This window comes from Sus scrofa, chromosome 15 (assembly GCF_054392235.1).
Source record: "Sus scrofa isolate SSC_HxYL_T2T_F1_AM1 chromosome 15, Sscrofa_HxYL_maternal_Yorkshire_Landrace_v2.0, whole genome shotgun sequence".
Taxonomy (NCBI): Eukaryota; Metazoa; Chordata; class Mammalia; order Artiodactyla; family Suidae; genus Sus; species Sus scrofa.
In genome coordinates this window covers 71,088,858-71,104,001 of record NC_139397.1, presented here as the reverse complement: position 1 = coordinate 71,104,001, position 15,144 = coordinate 71,088,858, and the positions used below count along the sequence as shown (strand labels likewise).

At 39.6% G+C, this 15,144-nt stretch overlaps 1 protein-coding gene across 1 annotated transcript in view; it reads right to left on the bottom strand.

Moving 5' to 3' along the window:
• The window catches only part of OCA2 (OCA2 melanosomal transmembrane protein), a gene marked incomplete at its 5' end in the record, with an annotated part of 212,604 nt that overhangs the window by 22,995 nt on the left and 174,465 nt on the right, over window positions 1-15,144 (bottom strand). Inside the window, 1 exon segment of the mRNA NM_214094.2 lies at window positions 687-780. Coding sequence (NP_999259.2) covers window positions 687-780 — 94 coding nt within the window.

Here is a 15,144-nt window from a genome sequence, read left to right as displayed (position 1 = left end):
ATTCCTCCCTTCCATTTCATTCTGTCCTTTCTGAGATTTTTCTAGTAGTGGAATATTGTATTTCCCATATTTAACTTTTGTTTATAATTTTCCCCTGCATTTCTTCTTCTTTGACTTTTGCCTCCAGACTCAGGGATATTTCCTTGACTTTATTTTCCAATCAGCCTGTCTACCTATCTACATTTATTTAGTTAAGTAATTATGGATTTAGACAATTAAAACATTAACATTTCCCCCTCTGGTTTTTCCTTTTTTATTACTTTAATTAGCTTTTACTTTGAGATAATTATACATTCACATGGTGTTGTAAAGAAATAATATGAAGAGATCCTATGTACCATTAATTCAGTTTCCCTCAATGGTAATATAGTGCAAAACCATACCACAATATCATTGTCAGGATGTTGATATTGAAACAGTTAAGATAGAAAACATTTTCATCACTAATGCAATGACATTCATTCTCCATGTTCTAGGTGAATCAGAACTAGCCCAGGAGGCTTCTCATCCTTTGAGACCCAGCTCTCATCCTAGAGAGCCATTCCTGACTTTCCTTCAATCTTCCTTGGGGTCCCTTTAGTGCTCTGTGCATGCGGCCTGTTTATGTTATAATCTTAACTTAGGTGACCCCTCTCCACTCAAGATGCCAACGCCAGGGTATAGAAGATGCAGCAGTACCCTCTTACCTCCCAGGCAGGCGCCGAGGGCCAGGGCGTACATGAGCGGTGGTGCAGGCAGGCTGATCTCAGGATCTCTGCTTAAGTTCAGGAGCACAGGAATCTGTGGAGGAAAAGAACACTGACATCATGTCCTTGGAAGCTCACAGGAGCTGCTTATTCTATGACCAACTTACAAAATCCAAAGCACCTTTCCAACAGTCAAACAACTTAAACATAGGATGTCCAAAAGGAAACAAAAGTGAACTTTGTTATCCACAAAACCTTGAGTTTGAGCCCACCAGTAAGTCTTTGTTTCCAGTCATAGGACCAACTGTTCCTCCTCCTCTTTAACTGCTTCCTGGCTACTGCTGTGAATCCCAAATGGGGCGAAGTCACATAGAATCCCACACAGTCCTGGGACCACAACCATCTAACCAGCATTTATTAGCCCTGCAGTGGACACAGTCCTATGCTAACTCCATGCACACATCATCTTACCTAATCTTCAAACATCTTCCAAGTGTGTTATTTCCTCAACTGATAGAGGAAGACATCAAGGCATGAAGAGACACAGATCTCTGATTTCAGACTACATGTGGGTAAATTGGTGCTAAACCATTTCTCCCTACTGCCCTCTGTGCAGTCTTCCACATCCGCTGATGTTTTCTGATGTAACAAGCATCAGAGTCAATGACTAGGAAGTAGTGTTCTCTAGTAAATCATAACAACAAACTGCATCTTTCTGATAAATTTCACATTACAATAATGTGACATTTCTGTGAGAAATCTGTGTTCCAAAAACATGCCCCTTTGTGGCCCATGTTGCTACAGAAGGACCTCTTCAGTGAGGCCTGCTTCCAGTCTGCTGGGTGGATGGTCCATGTTATCACTGCTAGGCATGGGAGCAGCCCATGAGAGGTCAGGTGAGAACCTGGACCTGCTGCATCAGGACAGTTGCCATGTGTGAACTCCTATGAAGAGCAGGAGGAGGTGGGCTTCAACTGTGACCCATCTGGAAAGGGCTACCCAAAATTGCAGACAGAAGCTTAAAACAATGTGGAAATAGGAGTTCCCATAGTGGCTCAGTGGTTAATGAATCCAACTAGGAACCATGAGGTTTCAGGTTTGATCCTTGGCCTCAATCATTGGGTTAAGGATCTAGTGTTGCCGTGAGCTGTGGTGTAGGTTGCAGACTCAGCTCAGATCCTGCATTGCTGTGGCTCTGGCATAGGCTGGCAGCTACAGCTCCAATTAGACCCCTAGCCCGGGAACCTCCATATGCTGTGGGTGTGGCCCTAGAAAAGACAAAGAAAAAGTGAAAATATGTGATTTCATTTCTCATAGAGAATTAAGGGCCAACAGAGCCACATTCTACTGGACGCCAGGTCACCTGAGGTCATAACAGCAATACCTCATTGCTTATTTGGGGAGACTGGATCACTTACCAACCCTTTATCCCGGCAATAGGATCTCACTGTGTGCCTTCTGCAGTGGTCCTCGTGAAACAGGCAGATATATATCCCCACCCCACTGACTCTAGGCTTGGCCAGTGGTTTGTTTGACCAATGGAAGGTGAGTAGACTAGACAGAAGCACCTCTTGTTACAGCAAGCCTCTCTGGAGATTCAGGTTCAGCCATGAGAAGAGCAAGTCCCAGGAAGTATTGCTGTCCTGTGGTGTCCCCAGAGGGTGGACATGTGGAGAAGCCCCATCAGGTCCAGCAGAGCCCTAACTAGTAGGCTGCAGCCAACCCACAGACCAATGTGCCTATCATACACACTCTTCTGTTAGTCCTGCAAATGGCTCTTTAAAGCTCCCTTGAAGGCTCTGAGAAAGATACCTTCCTACTAGCTGGGTCTAAGCAGCATTTTTAAAAGCACCTTTTCATTCTCAATAGCCCCAAATATATTCTAGAATAGAAATAAGTAACATCCTGGGAAGTCCATCTGATACAGAAACAGAAATTCCTGGCAGAGGTGGCATCCCCATGGCACACTTCAATCTTTGTGTCTGTTGTCTCATGATGAACCCAACTGCTGTCACAGATGCAATTTCTAACTTGAAGTCTCGGTTCTTTGCAGGAGAAAGCAAATTAGAGCTTCTCACAGCACCCAGTCATCAATGAGCAGAGCAAAAACATACCTGATGTGGCTCTAGGCACCTGCCCACAAAGGGCAGCTTGCTGTCATTCAAGGCCAGCCTCCACCCTCAAGAACCTCAGGGGCCACCTGGCTGAAGGAAATAGACTTGGAACAACTAAGCACAGGATGCTGGGCCCTCATCAGAGGTACTGAGGTGCAAAAGGAGGAAGAGGTGCCTTGACCCTAGTGCTGCCGCTAAAAATTAAGACAGGTGTTCCTGTGCACATGTTCCAAACCACAAAGTTACAAGTGCCAGATTCTATTATAGGCTGATGGCTGCAAAAAGCATGGTATTTTTCAAGAATTCAAACCCTCTGCTGGATTTTTCAATTCAGATAAAAACTCATGCCTAAACTCTACCCCAAATTTAAAGATCTACTTGTGGCTCTTGTAGTCTGCCCCATTCCTTCCCAGACCTCACCCCAGCCTTGTGCTGGCTCCCATTCCAACACCTACGTGAATGGGCTGTTGTTTCACTTGCCTCACACTCAACAGGTGCTATATTCAGATTTATCTTTAATGCAACCAGCAGTGACCTTTCTGTTTTTAAATGTGACTCTGTCACTTGCTCCCTGACTTCATGCCCTCACTCCAAAGCAAGCCCTTCTTCCTGAGGCTCTACTTTCCTTCACACTCTGTCACTCCAGTCCTCATAGGTCTGGATACAAACACTGACTCACATTCCTGTGCCTTTGCCTATGCCAATGACTCTCCCCAGTTACACTTCTGCTTTTGTCCTCACATCACTCTCCCACCTGGTCTGAAAGAGACTTGGGCCTCTCTCCTCTGAAACTTTCCTTGACTTTCTCAAAGTGGCTAATGCCTAGAATTTACATTCATCCATTGCATTTAACACATACCTCCCTCCACAAGGCTGGGGCCACATTGCCTTATCCATGTTCATTTATGGCCCAATGCATGCAATAATTATTCAAGAATGGCCTTCCACTCTAGTACTTGTCTACTAATGCTCCAGATACAGAGGGCAGAGCAGTTAATATAAGAGACAGAACTTCCTGCTCTCATAGAGCTTACATTATGTTAAGCAGAGAAAGAGGGAAAGAGAGAGAGAGAGAGAGAAATTTTCTAAAAATAATAATGAATAAAAAAAATAATGAATAAGGATGGCACAGAATATGGCAGAGTAGGGAGCTCCAGGAACCTATCCCTCCACCTAAACAATTACTAAACTGTCAGCAACTGTCTTAAGCAACTAGGTAAGTTTTCTAGGGCTGCTATAACAAAGTACCAAAAACTGAAACAGCAGAAATACATTGTCTCAAAGTTGTGAAGACTAGAAGCCCCAAATCCAGATAGGGAAAGAGGGGAGACACAATGTGAGGACACATAGGGAGAAGACAGCCATGTGCCTGGAGTGAGTGACTCCAATGGCTGTAGTGTCCTCCCTTGCCTTTTCTAACCTATAGTGTTGCCAGCAATCCTTGGTGTTTCCTGTCCTACAGACACCTCACCTTCATGTGGTGTTTTCTCTCATTGCATGACTGCCTTTTTGTCCAAATCCCCCACCCCCTTTTATAAGGACACCAGTCAAACTGGATTAGAACTCACTCTAATAAATTAATGTTAACTTAATGATCTTGGTAAAGACCATATTTCTAAATAAGGTCACATTTGAAGGGAGTCATTGGTAGGACTTCGACATATCTTTGGGGGAGACACAAAATTCAATTCATAACAGTAACTGTTTTGGAAGTCTGAAGTGTGCTCCAACACTTGCATGTGCCAGGGAAGAGTTAATAAATAAGCTGATTAATTTTGGACTTTCTTATAGTGGTTATCATTCTTGATGTCACCGACTTGTATCAGACAAGCCATGGAGGTAGCAACTCATCTTTATGTGCAACTTGCTGGTAGCAAGGTAGGCAATAAGGCTTTGTCCTCCAAAAATCAATTTGTACCTATTCATTCCTGATCACTGATTTTAATTATAGTAGGGAAGGTAGGATCAAGATGGAAGAGGAGTAAGATGTGGTTCTCATCTTCTCCTACAAACACATTAAAAAATATACATGTAGAATGATTGACACAGAACACCTACTGAATGCTGACAGAAGACCTTAAGCCTCCAAAAAGGGTGAGAAACCCTCCATATATCTAGGTAGAACAGAAAGGAAAAACTAGAGAGAAAGAGAGAGAGAGACAGAGTAGAGGGGGAAAAAAGGAATCAAGACAGGATCAGCACTCCAGAGAGAGAACTCTAAGAAAGGAAAGGAATCTGAACCCTGGGAGGCTACCTAACTGATGGGGAGATAAGCGGGGAAGGAGGGGGAAGCTCAAAGCTCTGGGGAAAATGCAACAGCTGGACTGAGGACAGCAAAGCAGAGAGAGAGGCCCCCCAGACCATTGGCACAACCGACCCTGGACACCACAGCCTGAGACACTCAAGTGGGGGCTGGGTGCTGAGGCTCAGGCTCCAGAGGTCAGTTCAGGGAAGAGGACTAGGGTTGACTGTGTGGAGATGGCTCGAGGAGCTAGGGAGTGGTACCCTCGGGCTGGGGAACAGAGCACCACATCTGAGGGAGCACAGAAGGAAGCCTGGGCCTGTAGGAGAAGCAAGGTGCCATTGTTGGGAAGGGCTGGAGGAGGAGGGGTGGGACTGCCATAGGATTATCTTTGCAAACCCAGGTCTCAGGCAGTGAGGCACCTCTTGCACAGCCAATGGGAAGCAGGGGCAAACTTCCCCACCTATCTCAGATTCCAGAGGTGGGCATGGCCTGACACTACTAGGTGTTCATGAACAGGCACCACCTGCAGCCCTAGTCACTTCAGTCATTATCACAGAAGAGGGTACTGCATTATCGCAATGGAGTGCACACATTGCTCTCACTCCCAGGTAACACACATGCCCTGATGTTGCCACTGCTGAAGGCTTTGGGCACATTTTACACCTGCCTGAGGGGTCACTATCACTCCCCAGTGCCCTGCAATCAGGCATAGCCTGTGCCACCAACCCAAGGGTACTTGCCATTGTCAAGGGCCCAGCAACCAGACATTGGCTATGAGCCCTACACATTGCCACCATCTCCTGGGAAGCACACACAGGCTGTACACCAACACAATGCCTATCAAAGGGATAACAGCCTGCACACACTGGGGAAAGAGACAGCAAGAATTCAAACCAAAAACAGCCCCCATGCAAAAAAAAAAAAAAAAAAAAAAAAAAAAAAAAAAAAAAAGCAAGCCCAGGTGCACTCTCCCATAAACAGCCCTCCAAGACTACAGGAGTTGTTTTCCCTAAACTAACAGAATAAGAAAAACATGAGCAAAATGAAGATGCTCAGGAACCATTCCCAGTTAAAAGAACAGGAGAATTCCCCTGAAAGAGCTAACAAAGAATCAGACCTCTGAAATCTAACATATACCAAGTTCAAAAAGGAGATAGTGGAAATTCTGAAGGAATTAAAAATGGATATGAAGGAATTAAGAGCGGGTATGAACAGTGATGTAGATTACTCAGGAAATGAACTAGAAAACGTGAGGAGGAGGCAAGAAAAATTAGAAAATTCATTTGCAAAGATGCAAGCTAAGTTAAAGGCAATGAAGAGCAGAATGAATAATGCAGAGTAATGAATTAGTGACTTGGAAGACAGAATAATAGAAATCACCCAATCAGGACAGCAGACATAAAACCAAATGAAGAAACATGAAAGCAATATAAGAGATCTATGGGATAACATAAAGTGAGCCAATCTATGCATAATAGGGATTCTGGAAGGAGAAGAAAAAGAAAAGGGGATTGAAAACATATTTGGAGAAATTATGGCTGAAAATGTTTCCAAATCTAAAGGAAACAGATATTAAGACACAGGAAGCACAGAGGGCCCCAACAAGTTGAATCCAAATAGGCCCACACCAAGATTTATTATAATAAAAATGGAAAAAGTTAAAGAGAAACAGAATATTTTAAATGCATCAAGAGAAAAACAAAGACTTAATTATAAGGGAACTGCCATAATACTATCAATTGATTTATCTACAGAAACACTACAGGCCAGGAGAGATATATTCAAAGTTCTAAAAGGGAAAAATTTGCAGCTGAAAATACTCTACCCAGAAAGAGTATCATTTAAAATAGAAGGAAAAATAAAGAATTTCTCCAACAAACAAAAGCTAGAAGAATACAGCAATCCTAAACACATTCTAAAAGGAATACTGAGCGGTATCCTCTAAATAGGAAAGGAGGAAGAAGATATAGGATGGAGGAAATAACAATTTGAAACCAATCACTTAAATAAGCAAGGAAACAGATTTAAAATAAAAAAACTATTTGCAAAAGACAATAAACATAAGGAACAACAAAAGGAGAAACATGAAGATGTAAAAAAGGATATCACAATCATAAAATGTGAGGAAGGAAAGTGGGAAAATCTTGACACTTTTTTTTAAAAGAATGTGTTTGAGCCTATATGACTATAAGGCTAAAGCAAGCAGATATAGGAAGGAGTTAACATACTTGAGGGAAATAAAAAATCAAAACCAAACAATACATTCACAAAAACTAAAAAGAAGAGGACACAAGCATAAAATAACAGGACATAATCCAACCAAAAAAAAAAAAAAAAGACAAGAACAAAGGAGAAACATAGAATTAATTGGAAAACAAATTTCAAAATGGCAATAAATTCATGTTTATCAATAATTACCTTAAATGTCAATGGACTGAATGCTCCAATCAAAAGACATAGCATGGCAGACTGGATAAAAAACAAGAGCCTACACTATGCTAACTACAGGAAACTTAGGGCAAAGGACATATATAAATTGAAAGTGAGGGGATGGGAAAAGATATTTCACGTGAATTGAAAAGACAGGAAAGCAGGAGTTGTGATACTTATATCAGACAAAACAGAATTTAAAACAAAGGCAATAAAGAAAGACAAAGGACACTATTTAATGATAAAAGGATCCAATCAAGAGAGGATATTACACTCCTCAATATACATAACCCTAATATAGGAGCACCCAAATACACACAACAAATACTAATAGACATAAAAGAAGAAATTGATGGGAATACAATAATAGTGGGAGACTTTTAACACCCCACTCACATCAATGGACAGATGCTCTAGACAGAAAATCAATAAGGCAACAGAGATCCTAAATGACACAATAGAACAGTTAGACTTAATTGACATTTTCAGGACATTTCATCCCCCAAAATCAGAATATACATTCTTTTCAAGTGTACATAGAACATTCTCAGGATTGATCATATACTGGGGTACAAAACTAATCCCAACAAATTTAAGAGTATAGCAATTATTTCAAGTATCTTCTCTGACCACAACGGCATGAAACTAGAAATCAACCACAGGAAAAGAAATGAGAAAAAACCTACTACATGGAGACTAAACAACATACTACTAAAAAACCAATGGGTCAATGAGGAAATCAAAAGGGAAACTTAAAAAATACCTCGAGACAAATGATAATGAAAACACAACCATTCAAAAATCTATGAGATGCTGCAAAATCAGTTCTTAGAGGGAAGTTCATAGCAATACAGGCCTTCCTCAGAAAAGAAGAAAAATCTCAAATCAACAACTTAACCTACCACCTAAAAGAATTAGAAAAAGAAGAACAAACGAAACTTAAAGTCAGGAGAAGGAAGGAAATCACAATGATCAGAGAGGAAATTCATAAAATAGAGATTCAAAAACACAAGAGAAAAAAATCAATAAAACCAAGAGATGGTTCTTTGAAAGGGTGAGCAAAATCGACAGAACTCTTGCCAGACTCACTAATAAGAGGAGAGAAAGAACCCAAATAAAAAAAATGAGAAATGAAAAAGGAGAAATCTCAACAGATTTCATGGAAGGACAAAAAACCATAAGACAATACTATACTTCAAATTTATGCCAATAAATTTGAAACCTAGAAGAAATGGACAACTTTCTAGAGACATACAGCTCTACAAAACTGAATCAAGAAGAAATAGATCATTTAAACAGACACATCACTAGAAATGAATTTGCATATGTAATAAAAACATTCCCTACAAACGGAATTCCACAACCAGATGGTTTCACAGGTGAATTCCACCAAACACACAAAGAAGAACTTATACACATCCTTCTTAAACTCTTCCAAGATGTTGAAGATGAAGGAACACTCACACTCCTGAAGACATTCTATGAAGCCACCATCACCTCAATACTAAAGCCAGACAAAGATACCAACAACAAAGAAAACTATCAGCCAATATCTCTGATGAATATAGATGCAGAAATTCTCAACAAAATGTTATCCAACCGAATCCAGCAACATATTAAAAAGATCATTATCCATGACCAAGGGGGATTCATCACAAGTTCACAAGAATGGTTCAACACATGCAAATCAATCAACGTCATACACCACATTAACAACAAAAAAAAAAGTAAAAAACCACATGATCATCTCAACAGATGCAGGAAAAGCATTCGACAAAATCCAACATAATTCATGATAAAAATTCTGACCAAAGTGGCTATAGAGAGAACACACCTTAACAAAATCAAAGCCATTTATGACAAACCCACAGCAAATATAATATTCAATGAGAAAAGCTGAAACCTCCCCACTAAAATCTGTAACAAGACAAGGATGCCCACTCTCACCTCTGCTATTCAACATAGTCCCAGCCACAGCAATTAAAAAAAAGGGTATCCAAATTGGAAGAGAAGAGGTAAAACTGTCACCCTATGCATATGACATGATACTATATATAGATAACCCTAAGGACTCCAAACAAAAACTACTCGAACTGATCAACAAATTCAGCAAAGTAGCAGGATACAAGATTAGCATTCAGAAATCGGTTGCATTTCTGTATACTAACAATGAAATATTAGAAAAGGAATACAAACATACAATATCTTAAAATCGCACTCAAAAAAATTAAAAACCTAGTAATAAACCAGACCAAGGAGGTGAAAGACTTATATGCTGAGAACTATAAAACATGAACCAAGGAAATTAAAGAGGATTCAAAGAAATGGAAAGATATTCCATGCTCCTGGATTGGAAGAATTAATATCATTAAAATGACTATACTACCCAAAGCAATCTGCAGATTTAAGGCAATCCCTATTTTTCATAGAGCTATAACAAACAATCCAAAAATTTATATGGAACCATAAAAGGTCCAGCATTGCCAAAGCAATCTTGAGTAAAAATAAAAACCAAGCAGGAGGCATAACTCTTCCAGACATCAAACAACATTACAAAGTTACAGTAATCAAGACAATGGGGTACTGATACCAAAACAGACATACAGACCAATGGAACAGAATAGAGAACCCAGAAATAAAACCAGACACCTATGGTCAATTGATCTTCAACAAAGGAGGCAAGAATGGGAAAAAGACAGTCTCTCCAGCCAGTGGTGCTGGGAAAACTGGACAGCTGTATATAAATCAATGAAACTAGAGGACACCCTCACACCATGAACAAAAATAAACTCAAAATGGCTTAAAGACTTAAACATAAGACAAGACACTATAAAACTCCTGGAAGAGAACATTGGCAAAACATTCTCTGACATAACAGTACATATGTTTTCTTAGGTCAGTCTCCCAAGACAATAGAAATAAAAACAAAAATAATCAAGCAGAAACAGACCAACTGAACAGACCGATCACTAGAAATGAAATTGAAGAGGTCATAAAATCACTCCCTACAAATAAAAGTCCAGGACCAGATGGCTTCACAGGTGAATTTTATCAAACATATAAAGAGGAATTGGTGCCCATCCTCCTTAAACTCTTTCAAAAGGTTGAAGAAGAAGGAATACTCCCAAAGACATTCTATGAGGCCACCATCACCCTCATTCCAAAACCAGACAGAGATACCACCAAAAAAGAAAACTATCGGCCAATATCATTGATGAATATAGATGCAAAAATTCTCAACAATATCTTAGCCAACCGAATCCAACAACATATCAAAAAAATTATACACCATGACCAGGTAGGGTTCATCCCAGGTTCACAAGGATGGTTCAACATACGCAAATCAATCAGCATCATATACCACATTAACAAAAAAAAGGTCAAAAATCATATGATCATCTCAATAGACGCAGAAAAAGCATTTGACAAAGTCCAACATCCATTCATGATCAAGACCCTCGCCAAAGTGGGTATAGAGGGAACATTCCTGAATATAATCAAAGCCATTTATGATAAACCCACAGCAAATATAATCCTCAATGGGGAAAAACTGAAAGCCTTCTCACTCAAATCTGGAACAAGACAGGGATGCCCACTCTCACCACTGCTCTTCAACATAGTTTTGGAAGTCTTAGCCATAGCAATTAGACAAACAAAAGAAATAAAAGGCATCCATATAGGAAGAGAAGAGATCAAACTGTCACTGTATGCAGATGATATGATACTATACCTAGAAAACCCTAAGGACTCAACCCCAAAACTCCTTGAACTGATTAATAAATTCAGCAAAGTGGCAGGATATAAGATTAACATTCAGAAGTCAGTTGCATTTCTGTATACCAGCAATGAAACATTAGAAAAGGAATACAAAAAAATGATACCTTTTAAAATTGCACCTCACAAAATCAAATACCTCGGAATACACCTCACCAAGGAGGTAAAGGACCTATATGCCGAGAACTATAAAACTTTAATCAAAGAAATCAAAGAAGATGTAAAGAAATGGAAAGATATTCCATGTTCCTGGATTGGAAAAATCAATATTGTGAAAATGGCCATACTACCCAAAGCAATCTACAGATTCAATGCAATCCCTATCAAATTACCCATGACATTGTTCACAGAACTAGAACAAACAATCCAAACATTTATATGGAACAACAAAAGACCCAGAATCGCCAAAGCAATCCTGAGAAACAACAACCAAGCAGGAGGCATAACTCTCCCAGACTTCAAGAAATACTACAAAGCCACAGTCATCAAAACAGTGTGGTACTGGTATCAAAACAGACAGACAGACCAATGGAACAGAATAGAGAATCCGGAAATAAACCCTGACACCTATGGTCAATTAATCTTTGACAAGGGAGGCAGGAACATCAAATGGGAAAAGGAAAGTCTATTCAGCAAGAATTGCTGGGAAACCTGGACAGCTGTATGCAAAGCAATGAAACTAGAACACACCCTCACACCATGCACAAAAATAAACTCCAAATGGCTGAAAGACTTAAATATACGACAGGACACCATCAAACTCCTAGAAGAAAACATAGGCAAAACACTCTCTGACATCAACATCATGAATATTTTCTCAGGTCAGTCTCCCAAAGCAATAGAAATTAGAGCAAAAATAAACCCATGGGACCTCAGCAAACTGAAAAGCTTTTGCACAGCAAAGGAAACCAAAAAGAAAACAAAAAGACAACTTACAGAATGGGAGAAAACAGTTTCAAATGATGCAACTGACAAGGGCTTAATCTCTAGAATATACAAGCAACTTATACAACTCAACAGCAAAAAAGCCAATCAATCAATGGAAAAATGGGCAAAAGACCTGAATAGACATTTCTCCAAGGAAGATATACAGATGGCCAACAAACACATGAAAAAATGCTCAACATCGCTGATTATAAGAGAAATGCAAATCAAAACTACCATGAGATACCACCTCACACCAGTCAGAATGGCCATCATTAATAAGTCCACAAATAACAAGTGCTGGAGGGGCTGTGGAGAAAAGGGAACCCTCCTGCACTGCTGGTGGGAATGTCAACTGGTACAGCCACTATGGAGAACAGTTTGGAGATACCTTAGAAATCTATACATAGAACTTCCATATGACCCTGCAATCCCACTCTTGGGCATCTATCCAGACAAAACTCTACTTAAAAGAGACACATGCACCCGCATGTTCATTGCAGCCCTATTCACAATAGCCAGGACATGGAAACAACCCAAATGTCCATCGACAGATGATTGGATTCAGAAGAAGTGGTATATATACACAATGGAATACTACTCAGCCATAAAAAAGGATGACATAATGCCATTTGCAGCAACATGGATGGAACTAGAGAATCTCATACTGAGTGAAATGAGCCAGAAAGACAAAGACAAATACCATATGATATCACTTATAACTGGAATCTAATATCCAGCACAAATGAACATCTCCTCAGAAAAGAAAATCATGGACTTGGAGAAGAGACTTGTGGTTGCCTGATGGGAGGGGGAGGGAGTGGGAGGGATCGGGAGCTTGGGCTTATCAGACACAACCTAGAATAGATTTATAAGGAGATCCTGCTGAATAGCATTGAGAACTTTGTCTAGATACTCATGTCGCAACAGAAGAAAGGGTGGGGGAAAGAAACTGTAACTGCAATGTATACATCTAAGGATGACCTGACCCCCTTGCTGTACAGTGGGAAAAAAAAAAAAAATAAGCCAATGGGACCTAATCAAACATGCAAGCTTTTGCACAGTGAAGAAAACCACACACACACACAAAGATAATCTATAGAATAGGAAAAAATAGTTGCAAATGATGCAACCGACAAGGGCTTAATCTCAAAATATACAAACAGTTCATAAAACAGCAAAAACAAACAAACAAACAAACAAAATTATCCGATTGAAAAATGGGCAGAAGAACTGAATAGACTGTTGTTCTCCAAGGAAGATATACAGATGGCCAACAAACACATGAAAAAACACTCAACATCACTAATTATTGGAGAAATGAAAATCAAAACTACTATGAGGCACCACCTTGCACCAGTCAGAATGGCTATCATTAATAAGTCCACAAATAACAAATGCTGGAGAGGGTGTGGATAAAATGGAACCCTCCTACACTGTTGGAGGGAATGCAAATTGGCACAACCACTATGGAAAACAGTATGGAGGTACCTCATAAAACTAAATAGAGAACTACCATATGATCCAACAATCCCACTACTAGGCATATATCTGGACAAACCTACAATTTGGAAAGATACATGCACCCCTATGTTCACAGCAGTGCTATTCACAATAGCCAAGATATGGAAGCAACCTAAATGTCCATTGACAGTTGAATGGATTAAGAAGATGTGGAACATATACACAATGGAATACTACTCAGCCATAAAAAGAACAAAATAATGCCATCTGCAGCAACATGGATGGAATTAGAGATTCTCATACTAAGTGAAGTCAGAAAGAGAAAGACAAATGCCATATGATATCACTTATAAGTGGAATCTAATATATGGTACAAATGAACATATCTACAGATCAGAAACAATGGCACAAAGGAACATATCTACAGATCAGAAACAAACTCATGGACATAGAGAACAGAGCTGTGGTTGCCAAGGGGGAGGTGGAAGAAGGGTGATGGACTAAGAGTTTGGGGTTAGAAGATGCAATGAAGTCCTGCTGTGTAGCACAAGGAACTGTATCCAATCACTTCTGAAGGAACGTGATGGAAAATATAATGCAAAAAAGACTATCTATCTATCTATGTTACTTTGCTGTACAGCAGAGTATTGTAAGCCAACTAGAGTAAAAATTAGAAGAACGATAATTACTGAAGGGCCAGTACAGAGGCTGGTCACTGTTTCAACCCCCAAGGGACGAAGCATTTTCCAGGAGGTTAAAGAAAATGATGAGCACCCCAGGGGAACATAAAGCATGGAAGAGGACATGGTAGCCAGGCACTTAAAATCTTTTTTAGGATGCTGTTTAGCAGCAGACATAATGGAAAACATCAATGATCACACACAGCAAAGAATGGACACTTTGCAAAAAAAGACTGGAAAAGTCACAAATTGATGGTGCAGCCTTTAATGAGCAAGATTTTACAATCGCTTAATGGGAGAATTAGATCTCCAGTGTTACCACAGTATAACACTCAAAATGCCCAGTTACCAAGTTATCAAGATTATCAACCAAAAATGGCAAAACATACAAAGAAACTTGAAAGTATAACCCATTCACAGGAAAAAAAGTATTTGACAGAAACTACCCTTGAACACCAAGGATGGAATTATTATTCAAAGATGTTAAATCAACTGTCTTAAATATGTTCAGTGAGCAAGAAGAAATCATGGACCAAAAATAAGTAAATAAATAAAACCATGAAAATGATGTGTAAACCAAAAGATAATATCAATAAAATACAGAAATTATAAACATGAAAAAAAAGATGCTCTGGAGCTGAGTATAATAACTGAAATGAAAACCTCACTATAAGAGTTCAATAGCAGATGTGAGTAGGCAGAAGAATGGATCAGAAAACTTGAAAACAAACCATTTGAAATTATCAAGTCTGAGGGGTGGAAGGAATAAGAATGAGGAAAAATGAACAGAGCCTGAAAGACCTATGTGACAGCATAAAACATACCAA